This window comes from Haliotis asinina, chromosome 6 (genome assembly GCF_037392515.1).
Source record: "Haliotis asinina isolate JCU_RB_2024 chromosome 6, JCU_Hal_asi_v2, whole genome shotgun sequence".
NCBI lineage: Eukaryota > Metazoa > Mollusca > Gastropoda > Lepetellida > Haliotidae > Haliotis > Haliotis asinina.
In genome coordinates this window covers 21,149,128-21,175,410 of record NC_090285.1, presented here as the reverse complement: position 1 = coordinate 21,175,410, position 26,283 = coordinate 21,149,128, and the positions used below count along the sequence as shown (strand labels likewise).

The following is a 26,283-nucleotide window of genomic DNA, read 5'->3' as shown; positions in this document are numbered from 1 at the left end:
TGTCTTAGTGAAATTGTGGGATAGGTTTGTTTCCGGAGCAGAACTAAAAAAAACAGTCAATATTTTTCTGCAAAATTTGGTAGATATATGAGTCAGAACCTAAAGTGGTGTCTTTTACTATTAACAGGGGTTTTTGTGATTTCTAATTTTCTAGGCTTCCATGGAAACGTTTCGGACTTTGTCTCTATAGTGAGAGGTGTGTTTCATTTCCGGAAACAAAAAAAACTCAAAAACTTTCTAATATTTGTCAGTATAACTTGGTAGATATGTGTGGCAGACCCCAAAGTGGTGCCTTTTGGAATTTACAGGTTTTTGTGATTTATCATTTTCTGGGCTTTCATGGAAAAGATTCAGACTTTGTCTCAAACTGGAGAGATAGGCTTAGTTTCCGGAGCAGAACTCAAAAAACTTCCTGATATCTGTCAGTATAACTTGGTAGATATGTGTGGCAGACCCCAACATCGTGCCTTTTGCTATTTACAGGTTTTATTGATTTATTATTTTTTCGGTTTCCATGGAAACGTTTCGGACTTAATCTCAAATTGACAGGTGTGTTTCGTTTCCTTAGCAGAACTCAAAAACTTCCTTCATTTTCTGGGTTTCCCTGGAAACGATTCAGACTTTGAAAATGGAGGGATGGGCTTTGTTTCCGGAGCAGAACTCAAAACCTTAATATCTTTCTACAAAACTTGGCAGATATGTGTGTCAGACCCCAAGTGGAGCCTTTTGCTATTTACAAAGTTTTGGCATGTTTAGTTTTTGTCTTAAAATGGAGGGATCGGCTTCGTTTCCGGAGCAGAACTCAAAAACTGTTCAAACTGTTTTCTACTTGGTAGATATATCAGTCAGAACCTAAAGTGGTGCCTTTTGCTATTTACATTTTTGTTTGTGATTTATTATTTTCTCGGTTTCCATGGACACGCTTCGGACTTTGTCACAAAAGTGAGAGGTGTGTTTCATTTCCTGAGCAGAACTCAAAAACTTCTTAGAATCCATCAGCAAAACTTGGTAGATATGTGTGGCAGACCCCAACATCGTGCCTTTTGCTATTTACAGGTTTTATCTTTTTCTGGGTTCCCATGAAAATGATTTGGACTTGGTCTCAAAATGTAAGGAATTGGCTTCATTTCCGGAGTACAACTCGAAAGCTATTAAATATCTTATAGCAGAACTTGGCAGATTAGTGAGGGAGACCACAAAGTGATGCCTTTTGCTATTTTCAAAGTTTGGGCATGTTTATTTTTCCCGGTTTCCATGGAAACACTTTGGACTTAGTCCAAAATGGATGGGATTTGTTTCCAGAGCACAAGTCCAAAAGCTTTTGATATCTTTTAACAGATGAAATGATTCAAATTTACTCTATAAAATCATCCTAAACTGTCAGATGATTTGTCCTTTCATATGCTGTAAAGCAGGACATTTTTGCAAGTGATAAATTAATGCGAAAAATGTGATGTTTATTGTGTTGCATTAACAAATCGTCACATTTATTTAAAGCTGCTTTCTCATGTGGACGATCAGTAGTTCTGCTGATTCAAACAACAAACAAGATGTATGATTCTCGTACACGTGCTTCATGAACAGGTCCGTATCATCAAGTTGTCAAAGAGCAGAGTAATGATAATTAATCAAAGTGAATAAGCGAAAGAATACAATCAACAACAGTACTCGTAAATGTCAAATGAACATAGTAACTTACTACTTCCATCTCTTTTGAGCAATTGTGTGCCGTAATTCAAGTGACATCTCGGCTTTCGTCACCTCAAACTTACCGCTTGGACACGATGTTTAATGCTAAAAAATGTGCATAAAGCATTTTTGTCACAGGTCATAACCTAGCACGATACATGCACTAAAGTCCCTAATGTATGTATAGGAGGTTGTGTGTTGTGTAACATGTTCAGAATATCATAATTTTACCCCAAACTTTCATCTGAATCTATGTTTACAAGAACGTAATTCATTGCTGTTATCTGATTGACTGCCTTGGGTCATTGATTTTGACCTTTCAGGATCCTTACATCAGACTGTGGCAAATAAGGGTCATTAGAAACTAGTTTTTATCCAATAAAATTGCTTCTTACAAATCAGAATATACTCTTGGCAAGGTTGATGTTCAGAGCTCACATGTTATTTGTACAGAGCTTCGAAAATGGAGGTATTTGCCCCTGTTGTATCCTGTTACTGAGCAGAAAGCCATTTATATTGGGGAAAAGATGACCATAGATATTATTTGAGAAATCTTTTAATAATAATTTTCCGATTACGCAAATATGAAAATATGAAAGGGTGCAAGGAAATTTAGCGGGATAGCATTGTGACTCTCAGCTGGGGGAATATAATAACATGTTACAAATGAATGGTCCTACTCCAATAATCGCCCACTTCTTGAAAGCGCTTGTGGAAACAACAATACAATAGCAATCGGGTCCACTATTAACAGTACTTGTGTATCGCTAGCATGGCATTACAAAACAACAGGAAGCAATCACTGTATGTGAAGTGACGCCTCAGTGTTGTTACCTTCAATAACATAAAATAGCAAAGTGAGTATACTGATCAAGTCTTACAACTCGTAAAATTTTATTGTCACATTTATGCTATTGACTGTTCAGTTGCAAAATTTTATCGAAGCAAAAATTTCCTGGTTTACAGTATGAGGGTGCTGGGAGGAGATATGTCATCTTCTTATGACTTTTGTTGGTTTATAAATTGATAGGGGTGAGGAACAGGATACTTATTGCTTCTATGCCTGAGATAGGGTGGTCCATTACCCCCATTGTTTATACTACTGATTGTTTCGGTAAGTGTTTACCAAAAGGTATCAGAATCTGCAATGTTGAGTTTTACATTGCATGTGACCTTTAATGAATTTTTTAAACCAGAAAATATCATTCTGGGAACTCTGAACTAAGAGTTTTAAAAAACCCAGACAGGCCAGCTTAATTCTCTTTTGAGGGAGGGAAAATAATATGAGACTGTTCAGTTGAAGTAATTTTTTCTGCCGTCAGCCTTGAAACAATACCTCTACATGTTTTTAATATAAACATTAATTCTTTTTCAGAAGAAGTCCTCCTTGGGGTACATATATAGCATTAAAATGTCCATAAAAATGCCTACGACAGTTGTAACAATATTGAATAAATATTTTACAAAACAAAAAACTTGTTTTTGTCTTGTGAGACCACCCCTACAGGGTCCCTACCCTGGCCTCTCAACAGCCAAGAGCAGGTAACTCTCGCCGTATACCTCATACCTCACTTTTCATGCTGTCGTCATAGAGGACAGTCGTCCATTCAGCAGCTCTCATATTTAGAGGAAGCTTACGAGTTGATGAGAAATGAGTGAGAAAGCTACAAAAACCGTATGTATGGTTCCTTTCTAATGCACGGGCGCTATTAGGAATTCATATTTCACTCTTTTTCATTCATGAAATGTTGTAACTGTCTGTGGTGACCTTGGTCTTCAGCCATGTGGCTGACAAGATGGCGGTCGGCATGTACCTGGTGGTTATTTTTTCCTGCCTATTTTTAGGTGTGGTTGTAAATACAAACAGGATATTTGTGTGTTTTTTACCCTTCTTTTCTATGGTAAAAGAGAAAAAAACCCCCCAAAAACATATCTGCTATTGTATGTTTTCATAAATAGCTTTATTATTTAACAGTTAAATATGGCCAGTGCGTAGTATTGTTTCTGTTAAATACTCATGTGTTTGTTGGATTAACCGGCCTTGCTATTAGTCATAGCGCTGTTCTGTTTTTTCCAGTTCAAGGGGTGTACTACTTGTAACGTAAAACTTCCCCCACGGGATAGGCATCTTGTGTGCCTGCGTTGCCTGGCGGAGGAAGCTCATGACGAGCAAGGATGCACAAATATGTCAAGACTTTTCCCCTAGGGCTAAAAAATCCACACATGCCATCAAAAAAGGTCAAAAAAGACCAAAAGAAGGGTGCGTCTTCGTCTTCAGTCTCGGGGAGGGGAGATACTGTTAAACCAGCAAAGGGTACTTCGACCCCCCTCCAGTGGTGGCTTCTACCTCCGCAGCACCTCCTACTGAACTCTCGCAACCTTTAACTTTTGAATTACTTTCGTCTTTGTCTGTCCGAATTCCGATTTCCCTAGGGGGTGCGCAGGAACCGACTTCAGTGTCGGTTGCCAGCCACTCCGAGGTTGCCAATGTCGGTCATGTGGGTTCCATACCTACGTTGGGAGCGTTGCCGGCGATCCGCCACCCAGACTCAGTCTCGGGCGTCGGGTCTATGGCGTCGGGCTGCTCAGCTCTGCTCGGGCCTCTCTCTCTTTCGGATGTTCCCTCGACTGATCCCCGGAGCTATCCTTAGATGACAGGTCTGAGGTGTCACTCATGGGGGGTCGCGCCAAGGAGATCATGGAGGAGGAGGAGGACTGGGGTGGGCCGAGCAAGTCTTCCTTTTCGCTTGGCGCTTCGTTGAGGCAGGTGCAGGAATGCATAGCTTCCGTCCTGCCTCAGGTCGTGGTTGCTTCAGTGACACTTGACCCCAAGGAGTTCCATCTACCGGGTGAGGCTTTTACCCCAGCCAAGGTGGCGGATTCTATAGTCAGAGGTTATTAACCCTCTTCTAACAGGTGCGCGGTCACGCTTCAATTTACCGGAGCTAGACCGGCGTTACCTCATGGGTGATCTTAACCTGTATAACCCTCCAGTGGTCGACGACTGTATCTATGCATCGGTCGCCCTGGGGGGTTAGGCTAAACAAGGGCGGCGCTTGCCTCCATTTACTTCTAACGTTACTGCCCTCAAATCGGCTTATAGGTCGTTTGAGGAGCAGTACCGTAATGCAGCTCAGTGCCTTAAAGTCACAATACACTCCGCATATACCTCGGTATTGCAGCGTCAGCTTGTGGACAGCGGCGGTATCAAGGAGGAGTGTACCTCTCCTACACTCGCACAGCAGCTTACGGAGGTGCAGTCTCATCTGGCACGGGACTCGATCAGGTCCCCGGCATGCCAGATGATGTCGGCAGTTATGGGCCTCCGTAGGCAGTGGCTGTCGGTATTCGCCGGCCACTCAACAAGCGCTCCTGTCACCGCCCTTCCGAATGGGATCTCCTCTCTTCCCAGGAGCGGCATCGGTGGTCCGGGAGGCCGCGGAGGCTGTGTCTACCTTCAAGGAATCTAAGCCCTTGTTAGAACAGCATCACACTTCTCGTGCACGGCCCCCGACGCTTACCTCCAGCCAAGGACTCTGCTAAGTGGGCACAGCCCTTGCAGGCGCTGAAGGGTAAGGGTAAGGGTAGGGCAAGGAAGGGGAAGTCGGCCCTGTCTTCCCAGTAAGTCAGCCCTTGCAGGCGCGGAAGGGTAAGGGTAGGGGCAAGGGAAAGGCTGCGGCGCCCCAGCTTCCCAGTAAGTCATCCTCCGGAGCCCTTGCAAGTGAACCCGAATCAAGCAGTCGGAGCACTGCCGACGGGTATTCATTGCCTCCTGCCAAACGTTCCTGTGGGTGGCCGCCTTTCCCCCTTCCTGTCGGATTGGGAAAAGGTAACCTCCAACCCCTGGGTCCTATCCACACTCAGGGACAGCCACTTACCACAGTGGAAGAGAGACCTGTCTCCCTTTTCCGGGATCCGTCGCACTCCTGTGCCGGTAGTCCCGGAGAAAGCCGAGGTTGTCCGCGCAGAGGTCCAGTCTTTACTGGACAAGGCGGCCATCGAGGTGGTTCCGGGGGGTCAGGAACAAGAGGGATTTTACTCCACTTATTTCCTGGTCACCAAAAAGGACGGAGGGTGCAGGCCGCTTCTCAATCGAAAACGTCTGAACACTATGCTGCAGGTACCGTCATTCAAGATGAAGACACTACGGTCAGTGATCTCATCTGTAGAAAGAGGGGACTGGCTTACGTCCATCGACCTCAAGGACGCGTACCTGTATGTCCCGATGCATCCCGAGTTCAGGAAATACCTGCGGTTTTCCTTCGACGGGGTATGCTATCAGTTTCAGGTGATTCCCTTCAGCATCGCTACGGCTCCAAGGGTATTCACCAAGCATATGTTAATCCCAGCGCAAGTGGCCAGTCACAGGGCAGGTGTTGTCACCTGTACCTGGACGATTGGCTTATACGAGCACTTGCCGCTCACTTGAGTCGAGACGCAACATTCACCATAATGTGTATTCTCACCAGGTTGGGCTGGATTATCAACCTCAAGAAGTCAGTTCCTAGTCAAGAACCTAGTTCCTGCACAGGATCTGATCTTCTTAGGCGCACGGTTCGACATAGCGAGAGGCCTCGTCTCCCTGTCGCCGGATCGGATCTCCAAAGTTCAGAGAATTGTTCTGCAATTCCTCGAGTCCCCCCTCAGGTTTGGCTCCAGTTGCTAGGCAACATGGCAGCGACAATGGACGTTGTTTGGAGGGCGTGGTTGAGGATGCGACCCATTCAGTACGCTTTGGCGTGGATGTGGTCCCTCGGCCGGAGTTACGAGATGATTCTCCTCACTCCGGAGTGGCTACTTCCTCATGTACGGTGGTGGACAGTGGTAGGGAATCTATCCAGGGGATTACCCTTTGACACTCCCTCACCACCTCTCTCAATTCAGATGGACGCTTTCCTCACAGCACAGGGGTGGCATACTGGGCGCTCAATCAGTTTCGGGCCTCTGGTTACAGCACGAAACGTTCCTGCACATCAATGTGCTCGAATTGAGAGCTGTCCGGCTAGTGTTCCAACACTTTTTGGAGACGGTTCGAGATTGCGTGGTGCATCTCGAAATGGACAACCAAATTGCAATGACCTACATCCTGAAACAGGGCGGTACGTTTTCTCCATCCCTCCTAGAAGAGGCGTGGCACTTTCTACAGTAGTGCAACTGGTTCCATGTTCTGGTGTGTCCCGTGTATCTCCCCGGGGTGGACAATGTTCGAGCAGACGCACGCTCTCGACGTGTTCAAGCTCCACACGAGTGGATGTTGCATCGGGATTATCTCCCAGTTGTTCGGGTCGTTCCAGGTGGATCTGTTTGCCTCTGGGGGGGACGAACCAGATTCTGGTGTTTTGCTCTCGGATACTGGATCCGAGAGCCATCACCCAGGACACTTTCCAGCTCGATTGGACGGACAGGGTATTGTGGGCGTTCACACCTCTGCCGCTGATTCCCAGGGTCCTCTCGCAGCTTGCCACCCAACCAGCTCGACTGTTAGTGCTTCTTGCTCCTCTTTGATCGTCTCAAAGCTGGTTTCCGGTAATAAGGTTTCTGGCATTGCCTCCTGTCCTTTTACCCTTTCGACCGGACTTACTATCCCATAATGGAGCGCCGCACCCGAATCCCAGGATTCAGTGGGTGGCCTGGCCACTGTCCGGAATCGCCTCCAAGCGAGCGGAATTTCTGCACCAGTTGCAGACACAATTCTGGCTTTGCTGAGGGATTCGACAAATGTTCAATATGAAGATAGATGGGCCTGTTTTGCGCACTGTTGTGTCGACAGGGGGATTCTTGATCCCTTTTCTTCAACTTTAGTTGAAGTACTGGAATTTTTACAGTTCCGGTTAGAGTCAGGCCTAGCCGCCTCTACTATCCGAGGCTATTCCACGGCCATTTCGGCGTTCCATATTCCTGTTGACGGTGCTCTCTTGGGGCAGCACCCTCTTGTACAGCGTTTTTTAGCGGGTGTGGATAGGATCCGTCCGACTGTCCGACAGATTAGTCCCCCGTTGGACTTGTCAGTCGTTTTTGACAGGTTGTCTGGTCCTCTTTTTCAAGAGCTATCGTCTCTTTCTCTCCAGCTGTTAACGTGGAAGGCTGCCTTTCTTGTGCCGGTAATGTCCGGCAGGCGGGTGGGTGACATTCATGCAATGTCAGCAGATCCTGCCCTGACCGTCTTTCACAAAGACAGGGTCAGTATTAGACTGCCGGATTCTTACCGTCCTAAGATCGTAGGCGCTTTTCATGTTACAGCGCCTATCAAGCTCCCTAAGCTCATGCAGCCTCCTTCGCCCGGTACCTCTCTTCGACGTGCTCACGTCTTAGATCTCCGTAAGACCCTCAGGGCTTATATCAAACAAACAGCTGGTATCCAAAAAGATAACCAGTTACTTTGTTGTTAGGGCGGGGGGAGAGCTGGTCTGCCGGCGACCAAGCAAACCATATCTAGTTGGCTTGTCTCTGCCATTTGGTTGGCGTATACTCATAAAGGGATAACTATTCCTAATGGGTTAAAGGCTCATTCTGTTAGGGCAGTGGCTACGTCACAGGCTTATGCCGCGGCTCTGCCCATTGAGGAGAACTGCTCTGCAGCTATTTGGAGCCGACCAAGCACGTTTATTCGTCGTTACCAGCTGGACAAACATTCACATGAACGTGCTTGGTTTGACCATACAGTTCTCACCAGTGGGCAGAGTCGTGATTCCCCTAGCTGAATGAGCTCATGAGATCTCGACTTAGTTTTACATGAAATGTTCCTGGTGATGGGTTTTCACGAAACCGTTCTGTGTTATTGGTGACGGGTACCCTCTGGTGGTGTTTTTTTTGTTGTTTTTTTTGGGAAAAAAAAAAGGTGAACTACCTATAGACTTTTTTTTCACTTTAGCGTCAACATACGTTCTTGTTCACCTTTGCACTGTTATTCCCGGCACTACTTCGCTGGTTTGGGGGAATATTGACAGTGTATGACATGAATTGGGTGGTCATATGTCCATCACCTTTGGGGATCATTGTCGATTGGCTCTTTCAGCCCTATTTGGCCACGCCCCTGCCTGATTGACATCAGCGGTTTGGTGATTGGGTAAGTGTATTTCTCTATCTCTCGCAGCTTCGGCAGTGTATGAGAGTGTGTGCAGGGTACACATTAGCAGACAGAATACCGCTCCCAACTCACATGCGTTGGGAGTCTGTTTTATGCTTTATATATACCCCAAGGAGGACTTCTTCTGAAAATGAATTATACAAACCTGTAGAGGTTATGAATTCTTTGAAGAATGTCCTCCTTGGGGTACGGCCACCCACCTCCCCACATTCTGAGTTTTTTGTTTTGTTTTAATGCTATATATGTACCCCAAGGATGACATTCTTCAAAGAATTCATAACCTCTACAGGTTTGTATAAACTGATTTTACAATAAATGGTGGATACAGCTAATAAGGTGAGGTGGGGGTGTACATTTTTGAGAAACGGATGGTGGTTGGGGGATGCACTTCATTTTCACCCATTTTCAATGGTCATGACCCGACCCGACAAATTCTAACCCAGATCTCCACAGGTTCCCAAACTTCTAAAACAGCAAAAGTATAATGCTTTATGAATAATAACTTCTTTATTTGTTACGATGCAACATTTTGGTATAGCTTCTAAATGCCAAGGAAACCGATTGTCTAAAAGCAGCGTTGAAAACTTGCACATTTCTCCAGCTTTAAAAAAACTCTTTAACCACTGTCCCCGATCAATAAATGAATGTTTTTTTATGTGTTCCATCACATGAATTTTAGTTGTCACTGTTCAAGAACATAACGATACCTAATATTTTGAGTCAGCATGTATATCTGGGTCAAGCTATTATTATAAAAAAGCACTGGTTTACACATGATGTTTGCTTTTATAGTTGAGCAAGCTCTCGATGCTATGTATACATAAAACTTTGCAACCTGTCGGGCTGACATGTCAAATATTGCATGCTATGTTACTATTTATGGTGAGCGAAAAAGAGTCTTACGCTATGCTTGGCGGAGACACCGGAAATGGTGTAGTATATACTTCTCTTTGATAGAAAAAAACGTGACTTAGGAAGCTTCATAGTGATTGCTTTTTGATTATAATTTTACCCAATTGCAGGCATTTGACTATAATTTCGACCAATCAGAGGCATTCGCCGGTGAGGGGGTGTAGTTCATTTTCCGATTTTAATTTCAGGGTTTTTCCACTAAGTGCTGTTTTTTTTTCTCGACGTTTTCTCGACATCCCACATATTTTTGTAATGTGGGGGATATAGTTTTCGTCTTGTCTGTCTGTAATAATTTTGTTTCCAGAGCCTAACTCCAAAATTGTCCAATATATGTTTATGTGAAACATGGCAGATATATCAAACATAATATAAAGTGGTGCCTTTTGCTATTTACAGATTTTTGTCATATTTATCACCTCTGCATGTAATGCGGTGGGATGTTAAAGTCAATGCCTTGTCTATCTGTCTGACTGTCCATTCGTCATAATCATTTTTTTTCCGGCACGTAATTCCAAAACTGTTCAATATTTTTCAACAAGAATTGGCACATATATCTAACAACAGCTAACATGCTGCATTTTACTATTTATGCTATATTTGTCATTTTTATTTTTCTTGGTTTCCATTGAAACGATTCAGACTTAGTCTTAAAAAATGGAGGGGTTGGCTCCGTTTCCAGAGCACAGCTTGAAAATTTTCACTCAGCAAAACTTGGCAGATATGTGAGGCAGATCCCAAAGTGTTGCCTTTTGCTATTTACATGTTTTTGTCATTTTTGTTTTTTCCGGTTTCCATGGAAACGATGCAGAGTTAGTTTTAAAAGGGAGGGACAGGCTTTATTTCCTGAGCAAAACTAGAAAACCATTTGATATCTTTCAACAATACTCGGCAGATACATAAGGCAGATCTAGAATTGGTACCTTTTGCTGTTTACAGATATTTGGCATTTGTATTTTTCATTATTCCCATGGAAACGATTCAAACTTAGTCTTAAAACACATCAAGTAACCGTCAAATGATTTGTACTTTCAAACATGAGGGGGCTGGGGGGGATATGTCATCTTCTGATGACTCTTTTTAGAAAATAGATTTTCTAGGGTGTTCTCTTATGAAATATGTCGACTGAATACATGAAATCTCAGTCGCATTTTTATAAGATATTCACCTGACACAAAAAATCGACAGAATGCCGGGGAATATGAAAAGATTTTCTCAAGCTGTGGGATGACATTTGTGGTATGTTTAGAAGGAACTGTATTGGATTTATATTCGTGATGAGTACTTTCAATGTATTTTTGTTTTCATCCATTTGTCATGACACCCTTCTCACCCTTCTATAGTCATTAGTGTTGGGAATTGACCTCTAAATCCACAATTAATTATAGATGTCATCTGTCGATCAATTATTGATAAATGATCGACTAGAAGTATGGATTTATGAACACAAGACCACCTGATGAGATGACTGCTACACGATCTCTTGTAACAAAGATCTGTCATATGACAAGAGATTGTAACTCATTCTTCTATAGAAATGGATTAAACAACACTTTGACAAAAGGATGTTGAAAATCATGGAGTGTTTGACAACTATTATGAATTTAGATCACAATTTTTACAGTTAAACATTACATACATCAGTTATGTGTGTTTTTTGTATTTTCATTTTCTGACACCCAGTTTGGTGGGAGGTGTGTCTACGCTCTAGCATCTGTTTTGGCAGTTGGTGCTTCTGATAGTCTAAATAAACTTAGTCTCAGTGTATTTCGTAACACTCCACTACTGAGTCTAACAAAACCTAGTAGAAGGTCGTGTCAGGTAACCTTTGAATGACAAATGGCCGTTCAATCAAACACGAGACGGTTAAATAGATTTGACCAATCTTACAACGGCTACTATTTAGGGATCGGAGGGACTTCCAAAAGATTCAAGTCACTCACACAGATCTCTCCACAAACAAAAATCCGCATGTAACATCACCTGCAGTATATACGCGTTTGGGTTACTCTTGACATTGTTACCATTAGCTAATATTTCCGTAAGATAACATCCTTGAATATTGCCAAAAGCACTATTTTCAACGACTGTTTACTCACCGTTGTCATGATTGTATTTACACCGTGTGCATCACCTGGAAGTTAGTGTATGCTAAATAGCATTCGGAATCGTTTGGGTACGAACCTTTTCGAGATAAAAAGTTCAAAAGGTATGTGCAAATGTGCACTTTCGCGGTTTCGTAAGCTGTGTTCTGATTTATTAGTCTCAGAGGTTACCTGATGCGACCTCCCATAAGGTTTTGTTAGACTCAGTAGTGGAGTGTAACAAAAAGTACTGAGGATAAGTTTACTTAGATTGATGCTTCTGATTTCTCCAGGCATCTGCAATTTCTGGCATTCAGTTTGGTAGCATGGATGCACTCTTCTGGTCACAGTTTTGTTTGGCAGGATGCATTGTCTACATTTCTTGTCTAGCTTTTCTTGTAGTGAAAATGTGTTTGGTGTATTAATGGCAATGTTCTTTGTTACACGGCACATGCCATGACATCCAAGTGTATTTTGATATCAAATAAATACAAATATCTGCATATATGCCCTTTCGATTTGATTAATTCATGTTGTATGTGAATGTTATGATTGGTTGATTGTTGCACAGTTTTACTGCAATAGCCCAGTTATGTCACAGAATAGACAGCTGGTGGTTGGTGAGTCATTGCATAAGATACCTGTGAATGCTGATGTCTTTTTAGCTTTGATGACCAGATAGTAAACATCAGTTAGGTCTTATGACAAGCAGTTTGACTTTCATCTTTTTTTCTGGTTGGCTGCTAGTTTTTTAGTGCCGCACTCAACAGTATTCCAGCTATATGGCAGTGATTTGATAATCGAGTCGGAAGCAGAAACTTCGGTGATTAACAGTATGAGCATTAATCTACGCATTTGGGATACAATGATGTGTGTCAACCAAGTCAGCGAGCATGTCTAACCAATCTGGTTAGTCACCTCTTACACCAAACATTGGTTACTGAAGACCCGTTTGAACCCAAATTTTCACTGGTATGTGTTTTTCTGTATTGCTTTGTACAACAAAGTACTAATGCAGCTTAAGATATTCTCTTGAGTTGTTATTTATTATCTGTGACATGGTCAGCACTCTACCATTAACTTTTTTTAAAATCTGAATTGGCGTTTTTAAGCACTACACCAACAGTTTGTCAATGACTAAACCAGATAAACCAGTGATTAATTGCACGCGCCATTATCACTACTTCCTCAATGACTTGACACTTCACAGGCTGAAAATAATTCAATCTAGATCAGATTAGTCAGTTAATTGCATTAGTGAGTGAGGTTGGTGTTATTTTGCTTACAACAATATTCTAGCAATATCATGGTGTGGAACACTGGAAATGGGCTTCACACATTGTGCCCATATAGGGAAGTGAACTTGTGTCTTTTGAGTGACGAGCAAGCCACCCGATCAATTAAGTATGGGAAGTCTCAGCTTCATCAATTTCAGATATGATTTATGATTGCTTGGGCCAGTGAGTGAGTTCTGTTTGACACTACTCTGAACATTTCAGTAATATCACAGTCAGTTGGAAGGAAAGCCTGAAGTCACACAGGTCTCAGATGATCTCTGGTGAAACCAGTGAGCAGGAGACTGGTGCTGACAAGCCTAGAAACAATCAGGGCCACCTGGGGTTTGAGCCGACTAACAGGACACTAGGATAGACCTGTGGTTAAAACATTTGCTTGTCACCCGAAGACCCAGGTTCTGTTCCCCACATGGGTACAATGTGTGAAATGCGTTTCTTGTGTCCCCTTGCCATGCTGCTGGAATATTGCTAAAAGTGGCATTAATATCACTCACTCGAACTGACTATCGAAGGTTTCTAGTCTGCACAAGAGGTCCAAGGGCACTGGGATAGCCTAATGGTAAAAGCATTTATTTGTCATGCCAAAGGCCTAGGTTTGATTCCCCTCATGGGTACAGTGTGTAAAGGCCATTTCTGTTGTCCTCAGCCATGATGCTGCTGAAATATTGTTAAAATGGGCGTAAAAATATAATCGCTTTGCAAAAAATGCAGTAAAGCTGATGGGGACACCTTTAACGGACTGGTCACCTTGAAGCATTACTGGTGATGGAGTGCAGGCACTCACTCAGCTCCGCTGTCCAGGTGAATTAAATCGACACATCACACCAGGCAAAATGTGTGTATGGAAATATCTACTTTATTCAGGGAACAGTCTCATAATTTGTGATTATAATCTTAAAAGGAATCATGTTAATGGCAATACAAACAGGTCCTAAACATTTAATCTCTTGTCACCTGTAGCAGGCAGTTAAGATGAAATATTGATATTAGTGACTAGGAAACAAACTGTCATAGAGACAACCATTTGAAATTCTGTAAGAGTGAGGGGGTCAGTTGCTGTGTTCTAGCTCACAATTCACAAAAGTTGATTAGTCAAAATTATTTTCTCCATTTGGAGGAAAACCATAAGCAACAGAAAATATAGTTTGTTTCCAAAATTCCATGCTCTGCCTCGCCCATGTATCTCTACTTGGATATCAAATGGTTAGTCAAATATGTGACTTCCAAGAAAATATATAATCACTTACAAACTTTATTTTTCTATGACTTGCTTATTGAATCAGAAATAAATTTAGATATGCGTCACTAGTGAAATGTTCAGTTCAGACATAATATACAGAAACACAACTAAATAGCATGGACGGACTGTTGAATTAAATCATTCTCTGTACAATGGACAAAGATGGATGAGACATATATCCATAAATGCAACTTCAAGGTAATCACAAGGAATAACAGTATTAGCACAATTCAGTCATGTGGTTTAATTCTGAAATTTTACACAGTGATGTTCTTGGATGTGACAATACCTTAGAAACAGAAACCATAATTTCATGTCAATACAGGTTGATGTCATTTGATATGTCAGTCTTGGCATTCAAATTTCAAACATCTATCCTCAAACAGGTACACATTTTTGTATTTTCACAATGTAAATTTACACAGAAACGATGAGGGAACTGTTCATCCATTACCCAAAGATGTCCTTTCATACATCACTGCCAGTATGAATGGTATAAGGTATCAGCCTGTAGTGACTGCGAGTTCCATGCTTTATGGTAGAAAATACATTCAAAGATGGTCTTCTTTGTGTAACCATCATCCTACTTTGTGCCATTTTGACAACCGTTTTCATTAATCAGTACAGAATACTTGTTACATCAGCACGAGGTCACATCGAATATGCAACTTAGTCTTCATGAAGTCTTTGAGACCTTAGTTGATACTATATGTGGCCATGTTGATTTTTATTTTCGGGAGCCAAGTGTTATGAAAACTTGCCAGTAGAAAGTTTGCTGTGAAACATACCAATTTAATACTATGTGAATAATGCAGACATATTGATGTCAGAATTGAGAATTGTCAGCAGATAAAGAATAGGGGACGAATTTCCATACTACAAGAAACCCTTTCAGAATTTTACATATCTTTACTGTACATATCACTGGATTATATAAACACAAAAGATAAAACTGAAGAACAACAACAGAAAGTGTATTTTTCAAGTAATTTTTTATAAAACTTCCACAATGACTTGTCCCTTAGCAGGCACTTAACATACAGATGGGATGCAGCTGTGGATGTGTCTGTAGGCACTGTTGAGTTTTTGTGTTGCAGGTGCTTGGAACATTAGATGAGTAAAACAGCTAACCCCATTCGCAAACTCACTATCTAAACTACATCATCATGTTTTCAAAAACACTGAAATTCAGCAAAATAAACACAATTTTCAAACAATTGAAAGTTGCTAAATATAAACAGATTTTCGTTGTATATTAAGAACAAACACTTAACACATTTCTATGTATAGTTGTATATATGCTACACAGACAAGCTACAACTATCAAGAATTATCAGTAATAAGTACAAAGAACTCTCCTTCGCACACATGCAGGAATGTTGCAATATGTTTGACAAAGACAATAGAAGGTGAGGGGTACCTCCATGGAATCTATAGGAACATCAGGGTTGGGGTCAGATTACATCAGTAGACACTGAGAGTGACAATGGGATCGGGAGGAAGGTATGTCCAGAGGTGGAGTGGGTGAAGGCAGCTCAAATATGTGGAGAGAAAGTATAGGTTGGGTTATATGTGATTGATTGGGGCTCTGTGGAACAATAAAGATTGAGTTAGGGTTGATTTGGATGGGAACCTCTGCACAGGTTGGATGAGGGTGATGGAATACTTAGATAATAAAATGGATCACAAACCTTAAATAACTTATCCCTTAAATAGTGCCACCCACTCCTTTCAGTACCAACAACTCACCACAACTATTCAAAAGCACAACTACACTGTGAAACATTTAAACTGGAATCAGTTGTCTCAAGGTCAACAATATTATATGCAGGTGATATGAGATGGCAGTCTATAATTGTAGGCCCAAGTCTACAAGGCAATCCCTGATGCAGCCTTCACACAGCAAACTAAAGTTTGACAACACATGTTGAAATTGTCAAATTGTCAAGTTTATGGAAATGATCAAGAGGATTGACTGTTGTTTGAATGTTAACACTGTGTTGTCAAACTTAGTTTGCTGTATGAAGTCAGCTTTAATCATCTTAAGGGATCCCTCTGTAGAACATGGACCTGCTGTAGAACTCATAGACTCAAGTATGCATGAAGGGGTGGAAGAATACAGCTGGGACACACTGGAAGCACAGTTGGTCTACAGGTATAAGCAGGTGTGTACAGGTGTGCAGGCCCTAACGAAGGAATCAGAACAAGACACTTTATCAAAAGCACCACAGTCGGCAAATGACAGCAAAACACATGAATCCAAACACCTCATCAACAATTCATGTTTCCATGGCAACTCACAACAGGAACTAAAGGTATATAATATTAATGCATATATTTTCATGTTGAAATGTAATATCAATTGATGATGTTGCATGTTAGAGGACAACAGTCGTGCTTGCCTTTGTCTCAACCTGTCTCAGTTCCACATTCATGGACATGCTGTCTACCACAGTTTTCACATGAGGTAGATCTAGTGAATGACCTCTTGGATATTAGAAAGAAGCATATTGACCATCAGGGAATTTATTCTGACATACATGATCACAATTCTGTTATACAGAGATTGGCTAACTTATATTTTTTCTATGTAATCCTATGGAATTATCCACGGTTTCTTGTCTTGCATCAAATTGTCATAAACAATAAACAAAATATTTAGGATACTCTACCAGCCCACAACAGACATGGAATTTAAAAAAAAAAAATGAAAATTGCTGAAATTGTAGGTTCAAGATACATCTGCAGATTCTCTACTGATCCAAATATAAGCAAACTCCTGAATAAGCCATGATATTCAAACAGCAGATGTGATTTAAACATTTCTTTCAGGCCTCAGAAAATTAATGTTCTCATAACTAATATAAAGAAAATATGTTTCTTTTCATCGTTCATCAAACTTACAGAAAATTTAAAGAACAAATGACTCGTGTAGATGTATCATTGAAGAAACATATCTACAAAACAAATCTAAGACAGTTAAGTCAAACAGATAATGCAAACAATTAAACAACATTAATTAACTTTAAGCAAATGTTAGAAAAATTAAAGTAGCAAGACAGAATTATGAGATTGATAATTTTAAAATAATAAATTTAATAATTTAAAAAAAACCCAAGTTATCCTTGATACACACGTTTACTAATCTAATTGACAAAAACTATGTTGATTGTCAAAGTAAACAAAGGAATTCCACCACTGCACACTTTTCACGTCTTACTAGTTTATAGACAGGAACATTAAGAAGTTGCATCAAAGGGTTTTCTCTGTGGAAATTTCACTCTGTCCTGATTGGTACAACAATGAAACAACTTTAAGCAAGACAGTATTTAAACCTTGGTTATCTGGATGGAACTGGACCCAAGAAACCGACTTACAAGAATAATATTGTGAATAACACTGAATAATAATGTGGATAGATCAGATATATGTATAAGATTCAGAAATAATGACTTTCCATATTTCTTTGAGTGCCTTTGAAATCGACATTTGGATGAAAAGAGCTCACTGGTCTCTTATTTTTGTCCTTAATCTTTCAAACCTGTACGAAATACTCATCACTTCTTGTGATAAACATCAGGCCATGAAAACAAGGAACAACAATTTGATGATGTACCACACATCTAAAAACATCCAATATCCTCTATTATATAATTTCAGAGTCATGCATTTTGATAAACACTAAATCCTGGATCCTTTCCCATGGTTCTCACAACCTCAAATTACCCATTCTTGACATATATCAGCCACACTACTCAGTCTAACAGACTAATGAAAATGAAGGTTACAAATCAATGTTAGACTGAAGGTACCAACGTGGCATAAAATCCCACTGAGTTTGACAGAGTGTACAAGAAATTCAGCATAGAAAAATTGACTATTTCTATATTAAGGATGTATTAATGGATGTACCAAGTCCTGTGTTTCCAGTTTCTTATGTTTTTGTATGATGTTTGTCTGGTCTGAGAAATGTTAATGAAATCAAGGGAAGGTAATCTAAAATCAGAAGATCCATGGGTATGAATCCTGGAGTACATGTAGTAGATGAATTACATCCAGCTTGATTTAAAGATAACGACAACTTTACCAAAGAAACAACCAGACTGAAAAATACATATCAAACATCAGGTCAAGAAAAGAAGAAATACATTTTACATATTCCAGAACGTAGAGACCATCTGGTCTAATTACATTCTTTATATGAAAACTGAGGGCACATAATGAAGCCTGTCTTATACATGATCTATTGTCAAAGTAATGTGGTTGAAGGAAAATATCCTGAAAAAGAAATATGACGCTTTTATGGTGAGTCTAAGAGTTATATCCTTTTGCATACATAGTACCTTTGTTAGCAGACTGAACAGACATCTCAAAATATGTTTCATTTCATAATTGTAGAATGGTCCACAGATCAAGTGATGAAAAACAATGATTTACAAAATCCTCTCTCCAGCAACAATAAGAGAATTCACTTATCTGTCACACCTCTCACAAGAAGGCATATCGTTCAGCATCACAATATCACAGATTGGAAGTTGCTACTCTAATAACCAGTCTACCCCAGTCCCAAAACAGCAGCGACATCTAGTAACACAGCTAGTTCAAAAATAAAAATATTCTCCAATTAGAACAAAAAAATACAGCAATACCACCCTATTGGCCTGTCAGTGTCTCTATGCCTGAATCCTGAACTTTCAAATTTCCAGGGTTTTGTACAAAAGATTCCTTCTGTCTGAACACCAAAATATCACTAATTTCTCATCAGCCCCCTGGTTTCATGCCTCAGAACCCAACATGTGTTATGAAACCCATGTGTGTTGACAAGCTAAATGCTCACATTTAAACATGCCATTCTCATTTTACTACTGGGACATTAAGCATCACTGGTATATTTGTCCAAACATTAGTTCAAGGCTTCATTTAAAATATCAAAATCTTGGCCATTTGGAAATGGTCATGTAGAAAAACTATTACCAAGAAGAAGAAATTGTTTTATTGAAGGGGAGAAATATTTTTCTTAAAAGCAGGTTCACATACATTTTCATGAGACTTGTCAGTAGGGTTCATTGCCCTAATCAGCTGAAGAAACAAGCAAGCACAAACGACACTGCTGAAATCTGGATGTTAATTAAAGTGTGTTGTGCTTGGGATATATTGTATGAAAAATATTCATCAAGTAACAGTTTTTCCTATACCTTCATCAAAAACTCAGTCTGTGTCTGAACTTAAAAAAAGACCCAAACCAACAAAACAAAGGGAGACAACTGTGCAGGTCAAAGTTATTGTACCTGTAATTTCAAAACCACATATGCAAATTGGTTTCCTACTCCACAATAAGTTCTGAATTTGATACAGATGGAGAATAATTTTATTCAATAAACATGACATTATGAAATACAAATACACAATTGACAAAATTTGACTCTTCTCCACAAAAAATCCCTGAAATACATGATCACAGATAGCTGGGTTGATTCTTAGCAAATCTTTCTTAGGAGTTGTTTCAAATTTAAAAGGTGAAGAATTCATCTCTTTAACATAACTTTCATCAAAACAACCTCTGATCTAGCACAAAATAGTTTGAAAACAGGAGCACAATAAAACACCTTTAAACAATTGAGACAACCCCTGTCTGTCACTTGACTGACTTAGAAGGCACCGACTGACAGCCCATCAGAACCTGTAGCCGTAGTAGTCAACGTACTGGAATGACTGAGAGTTGCGGATTGCCCGCAGCAGGCTGGCTGACCTGCGCGAGCGTTTGGCAGAAATACGAGCTGAACGATTCTTCTGTCTCTCCACGGCTTTAAGTTTCCTGCTCTCGATGTTCTTCTTCTTAATCCATCTGCAGAACACAAGAAGAACAGGAGTGAGTGATGGACAGTGATAGTGACGGAGTGATTGAAGGTGTGAGGTGAAATGGAGTTTAACATATGTGTGGCTGCTTGTACTAGTCCAGACTTAAGCCAGTTTATAGCACTAGCTCACTGAGATACCTGGCTGCAGTTAAGCATGAATACCCTACTCCGCCACATTACACTCACTCTGAGCTGACCAGTCCTTGTTGAAATCTGATAAATGCTTATCAACAAGTAGCATATTTTAATGTCGTAAGGTTAGATGCAGCTAGGGATCAAACCCACAATCCTCTGCTCTCTGGTCAGACGCTGTAACCACTACACCATGGAGGCAGTCTCAGTGATTGAAGGATGAGTGATGGAGAGTGAGTGAACAGATATTGATGCAGAATGAAGGAATGACAGGAAGTTATAGCGTGAGTGAGTGATGTCACAAATACAGCACAAGTACATGGAACAGGAAGGAGGGGAGCACTTATGACACCTCCACCTTCAAACGTGGAGAAATAAGTCCAAGTATCACATGCTGAGCAACGCTTGATCGCATCATAACATGATACAATGTTACTGAGGTATTATCAGCCTGTTCATAGGTTCAATTCTGTATTCATGAGTAAGAGGAGATAAGTGAGTGAAGGGTGGGGTCATGTAATTGAAGAGAACTTACTCTTTAAATGCTCTGTCACACTCGTCCCGCGACACAGTCTGGTAGCCATCCTTCATCTCCTGATCCTCACGATGCTTCAGCAGCTTTTCCCGACGTATCTGAACACGCTTCTCCTTCAGCCAGACTCGGAATGCTGCCTCATTCTCTTCCTTCTGAAACAAACCGTGCCATTAGCACAAGAGCATATGTCAAGATTCATACTCCGAAGCAACTCAGTAAAATCTGGATAAATCTGAGTACAACTAGAAAACATAGTTAATCAAGTCTCATTTGCAAGCTTCAATGACACTTCATTACACTGGGATCTTACTGATCCAAAAACTCCTTGAGAATTTACTGATGCAAGGAGTGAGTGTGTGGGTTCAGTTTTATGCTGCTTTTAGCAATGTTATAGCAATATCAGGGTGGGTTACATCAGGAATGTGCTTCACATATTGTGCCCACATGGGGAATCAAACCCAGACCTTCGGCGTGAACTCTTCATACACAAGGCTAACCAAACTGATACAATGAATGACTAAAATGCAAAGGACCAGTCATTTCTGAATATTTTTTACATATCTTACCTGTCGGACTATAAGTAAGAGTCATTAGGCTCTGTAGCTTACAAAATGTTTAAAATATCACAGCTGTAATGGTACATTTGCACAAGGAATAACAAAAGTCTAAAAAGGTTAAAACAAAAGCATGAAAAGGATACCTTTCATTTATTCTTTCTTCACAAGATATACTGATAGTTAATATTTTAAAGACTTAAAAAACCCTCTGGATCTGGCAATGGTACCACACACTGTCCTCATGACGAGAAACTTAAAAAAGATCTTCACTGTGATTGGCCATTGTTTAACCAATATAAGTCCCCAAAAAGGTGCAAACCAAAATACAATGGCTGTTATCAGTAATCAATGCTATAACTCAGGGGGAAGGACATTTAAAATCCTATGGCTGACACAAGTCATCAAGTCCTACATAAAGTCATCCCTTGCAATAACGCGCTTCGCGGTTCCGCAGATTCGGTTAAACCGTGGGGTAATCCGTGGCTCCCATAAAGAGGTTGTACTGCGATTACACCCCTTCATGAAATCAGAAATAGCTCATCAACAAATCCGCTGTGGCGCTCTTATAACTTACGTAAACTAGTGAAATTCAGTGCAGATGGCAACTGTCAGTGTTTATCGTACATATCCATTGTGTTTCACATGCTCAAAACATGCAGGGTTTTCTCAATAATAATCATACCAACACCGTAGTAGTTTTCAATGTTTTCCGCACCTGCACCGATAGCACCAATTTCACATTATTCTTAGCAGTCACCGACAGATTACAGTCTCGTAATCCATGGACTCCAAGACCCACGTTATTGACTCATTGAAGTCAGTTTCAACAATTAAATGGGCAAAATTTTGTTTTCTTACAATCAAAGTATTGCGGAAAGTCAGCGGTGACTTGTGAAACTGTCTCCTATGCAAATTGTATCAAGACTGGTAATGGCCTGTGTTCATTGTTATGTTAAATATGTTTGCAGAAAACTCACATTATATACTAGCCAGATAGCAATGTAAAATAGTCTGTTACAATAACAGCTTAATATGTAAAATATTCTGATAATGGAATAGTTCTTTGATGTAATATTATCGGATAGTTTTCACTTGAATCATCGGTACATTGGACCAAAACATCTGTGCACAGCTGATCGCTATTTCCGGCTTAGTTGAATAACAACAAAGACGTATATTCACGTGAGTATACGTCTTTGATAACAGGTAGCATAACTGTACAACAATCAAGTTATCATGTCTAGTGATTTTTGATTGCAAGTTTCCCGTACACATATATATATATTTTCACTTTCAAAGTTTGTTTATTTTCACCTTCAACGATACGATATATTTTTCACTGGACCAAATTCACGAAATAGCAGTTTTGTTATGTCCTTGGAATATACAATCTAATTCTGCCTTTGTTCCACATTATGTAATAGGTACTATAACGCGGATGTCTAATAACATGGGGGGTCATCCGTGGACCCCAAGACCCGCGTTATTGTGAGGGATGACTGTACTTCAACTGCCATAGCTCGAGAGGGGAAGCCACATACAATACCATGGGGCAACAAGTCATCAATACTTTAACTGCTATAACTCAAGGGGAAATCCATGTAAAATACTATGGGCATCACAAGTCATCTAGTCATAAATGCTTTAACTGCTATAACTCAAGGGGAAATCCATGTAATGGTGTCAACAGTCATCTAGTCATAAATTCTAACTGAATGGCACAGATCAGCGTCCTTCAAAGCTGCCATCTTACATAAGGTTTGTAAACATCCAAAATCTTCATCTAGTGTTACATTCAAATAGTATGGTTAAAGTTCTACTTTAATGTAGAAAAATATACTATTAATGTAGATTATGTTGTCAATTTTATTCTACATAAAGTATCCCATAAAGCCAAAGTTATTGGAAAAATATATTCATTATTCTTTTAACTTCAAGTAAATAAATGAAATGAATAGTGAAAGTACTGTTTTACTTCAAGAATGTTTTATAACCTAATCTATCCAGTGCTTGAAGAATACAAAACAAGGAGGAATGCATGAAACGTAAATTTAGTGCAGTTAATGTGTTATTAGTGATATTTGGCAAGTCTGACCAGTTAGTTGTCGAACTGCTGTTTTGTCAACATGTATGGATAATTATATATGTACTTATGTCTCCCTATGGTGTGCTTACTTGAAAGCGGACCGATGTTTATTGATTATGATCAGCATTTCGTCCAGTATTATATGTTTATAAACTGCAACTGCAAATCATTGGTCAGCCAAACAGACCAAACATATATGCATCAACCTTTCAATCCTATCAAGGAGTTTGTTTGCAGTACATATCCAATGTCATACAGCCAAATAACTCAGTTTACATCTTGTCAGTACAACAATCTGGACCAACGTATAACACTAGAAACAAATTGTTTTTTGTTTGTTTGGTGTCTGAACAGTTGATAATTTTCTATTCTGTCATACATACTGCATTTCTCTGATCTGTTCTTGACACTGATTGCAGACAGAATTCAGAACATGTGTCTTTATTGTTCCATGCATTGATTTCATCTCACACTTGGGTCACAATGTGTCACAGTGTCTCTTTTTCGGAATAAAGTCATTATCTCAATTTAAAACTAGCTGGGAATCTTAGGTAGGGTTGGCTCGGTGGGTAAAATAGAACAGGCCTTTGCAATATCAAAAATATTTCAAATTCATGGCGAAATACTGGGTTTGACTGAAGTGTGCTGAATGCTTGTGGAAGAAAACGGTCAATTATGAATGGGTTGTGTGTTTGGGTAAAGACTCTGAGACTCAGAACATTAAGGATACATGTTCTAAATTCAGTTTTCCCTCAGTGTCGTCCGTAGATTGCAGAATTTCAGTATGTGAGATAAAATAACTTGACAGAATTAACCATCTAGACATTTGTTTCAAAATGTCCATGATATAATATGACTGGGATATGTAATAAAGAGGTCAAACCTGTAGTTTCACTATACACCTGCACCTAGAAGCATCATACCAAAAGCCGTCAAAATATTGTAATTGTTGGTCCCTGAATGGCCCTCGGCAGTAATGGGTACAACACCGAGGACTGGTCAGCTGGGAATCAGTATAATGTGTCTGAGTGGGGTATTCATGCTTAACTGTGGTATGATATCTCAGTGAGCTAGCACGCCAAAACCAGTTTAAATCTGCGCTGGTACAAGCAGCCACACACAGACATTCATGGATGTTGTCAAATGAGCGAAATGTTCTCAAGTGTGAAGTTAAACCCCATGTCACATCTACTGGCACTAGAACATACAGACAGATATATACATCACAAAGAAGCATCAGATAGCCAACACAAACTGAAGCACAAATACATAGTCATCAAACAGCCATGAAAACTAAAGTCACGCAAAAACAGATGAATGAAAGACTAGAGACAGGATAGTGGAAAAAGGAAACGTTTATCTGTAACATTACAACTATGAGTATTCAAGATTTGAAACATTGTTTAAAGTGACTTCCTGGTTAAACATGTCGATTCACATGCATTATCAACATTTTTACTCACTTGTTTACAGATCTGTCACTTTTCAAAACAAAACCATGTTGATTAGTAGGGCTGCATCGAATAAACTATGTGATGAATATGATATGTATCACAAATCTTGGGTCATGAATATGAATAATTATTCAAGAATACATTATTGTAGTTAAGTGATTGATGCACAATACTGAATGCCCATTTTGACTGTTAGTTTTTTGTAGTAATAACCAGTGATCTGACATGACACTCAAATTTGATATGTATTAGACTAATACTTATAGTCCAATGTACCATGTACAGCCATTGCAAACTAACATTACTGACATTACGACTAGTACATATTCCATTATTGCATATCTCATTTCAATAAAGGCTCAAATAAAACATGCTCGGATAAAAAAACTGTAAATGTTCATTCATATTCGATTCTGGTGACCATGAATAATGAATTGTATTCATGAAGGGCTACGGTTCGATTCACCCAATATGCGAGTGTATTGTTACAGCTCGAGCAGATTAGCAGATTCACTTGACATGATCTCCATGTTAACTACATGTAGCTTAAATATTATGTTCATCCTTCTTTTTTAAGGTTCTTAAGATAAGCTTCTGATCTCTAATGGAGAGAATATTATATTGCCAGCCAGAAAGGTATCAAATTAGAAATCAAAAAGTAGTCCTAGCCAATCGTTTTGTGAAGAAGACTGTTCAATGTTAACGATGTCAACAGTCAGGCTAGAAGAGTGTGACACAGGATTTGCTCAAGAAACACTCAAAGATGGAAAGGAAACAGAGACAGTCAAACTGGGAAGAAGAACATAATGAAGGAAACTAGGGAGAAGTACCTCTAGGAAACAACACAATTAAACACCATCTCTACACACTGCTTACATTTCAGGTGAAAAGTGTGATGTATAGCTATTGAAACTCTACTGTGTAATTATTCAATTCAATGTGAACAACTTCCATGACAAGATGGTGAGGGAACTCGATGCTTGAGAACCAAGGCTAATGTTTCAGCAACAGCACAGACTAACCTAAACACACAATCCAGAAAATATGGAATATTTCATGATCGAAGGTTTCTGGCATATCCAAGGGTGGCAACTCTGTGCCCACTGATTGCCTGGCAAAAATATTGATATTTGGTAAAAAATAAAGTAACTATTCTGAAAAATAGGATTACACCAGAACGTAGTGAATGAATCAGAATCATTCTTGGACTTAGCTAACATAATGATATGACGGGAGCAAGTTAATCCAAATATCCCAATGCACTATTTACTTCTGCTGGAGTGAAAGATCGAATAATCAGTCAGTTGATTGATCTCACTTGGGAGACTTATTGCTATTGAAAAAATAATCAAACATC

At 40.0% G+C, this 26,283-nt stretch overlaps 1 protein-coding gene across 3 annotated transcripts in view; it reads right to left on the bottom strand.

Annotated features, from left to right (window-relative positions):
• Nucleotides 1–16,814: 16,814 nt before the first annotated feature.
• The window catches only part of LOC137287382 (coiled-coil domain-containing protein 181-like), a 37,163-nt gene continuing 27,694 nt past the window's right edge, over nucleotides 16,815–26,283 (bottom strand). For 2 of the 3 annotated variants that reach the window (XM_067819641.1, XM_067819642.1), the window contains 2 exons: nucleotides 20,830–20,978; nucleotides 16,815–20,149 (listed from right to left, as the gene is read on the bottom strand). In XM_067819641.1, coding sequence (XP_067675742.1) covers nucleotides 19,978–20,149; nucleotides 20,830–20,978 — 321 coding nt within the window. In that variant the 3' untranslated portion in view covers nucleotides 16,815–19,977. Of the gene's footprint in view, nucleotides 20,150–20,829; nucleotides 20,982–26,283 lie in introns of all 3 variants that reach the window. The other variant, XM_067819640.1, reaches the window with a different exon arrangement.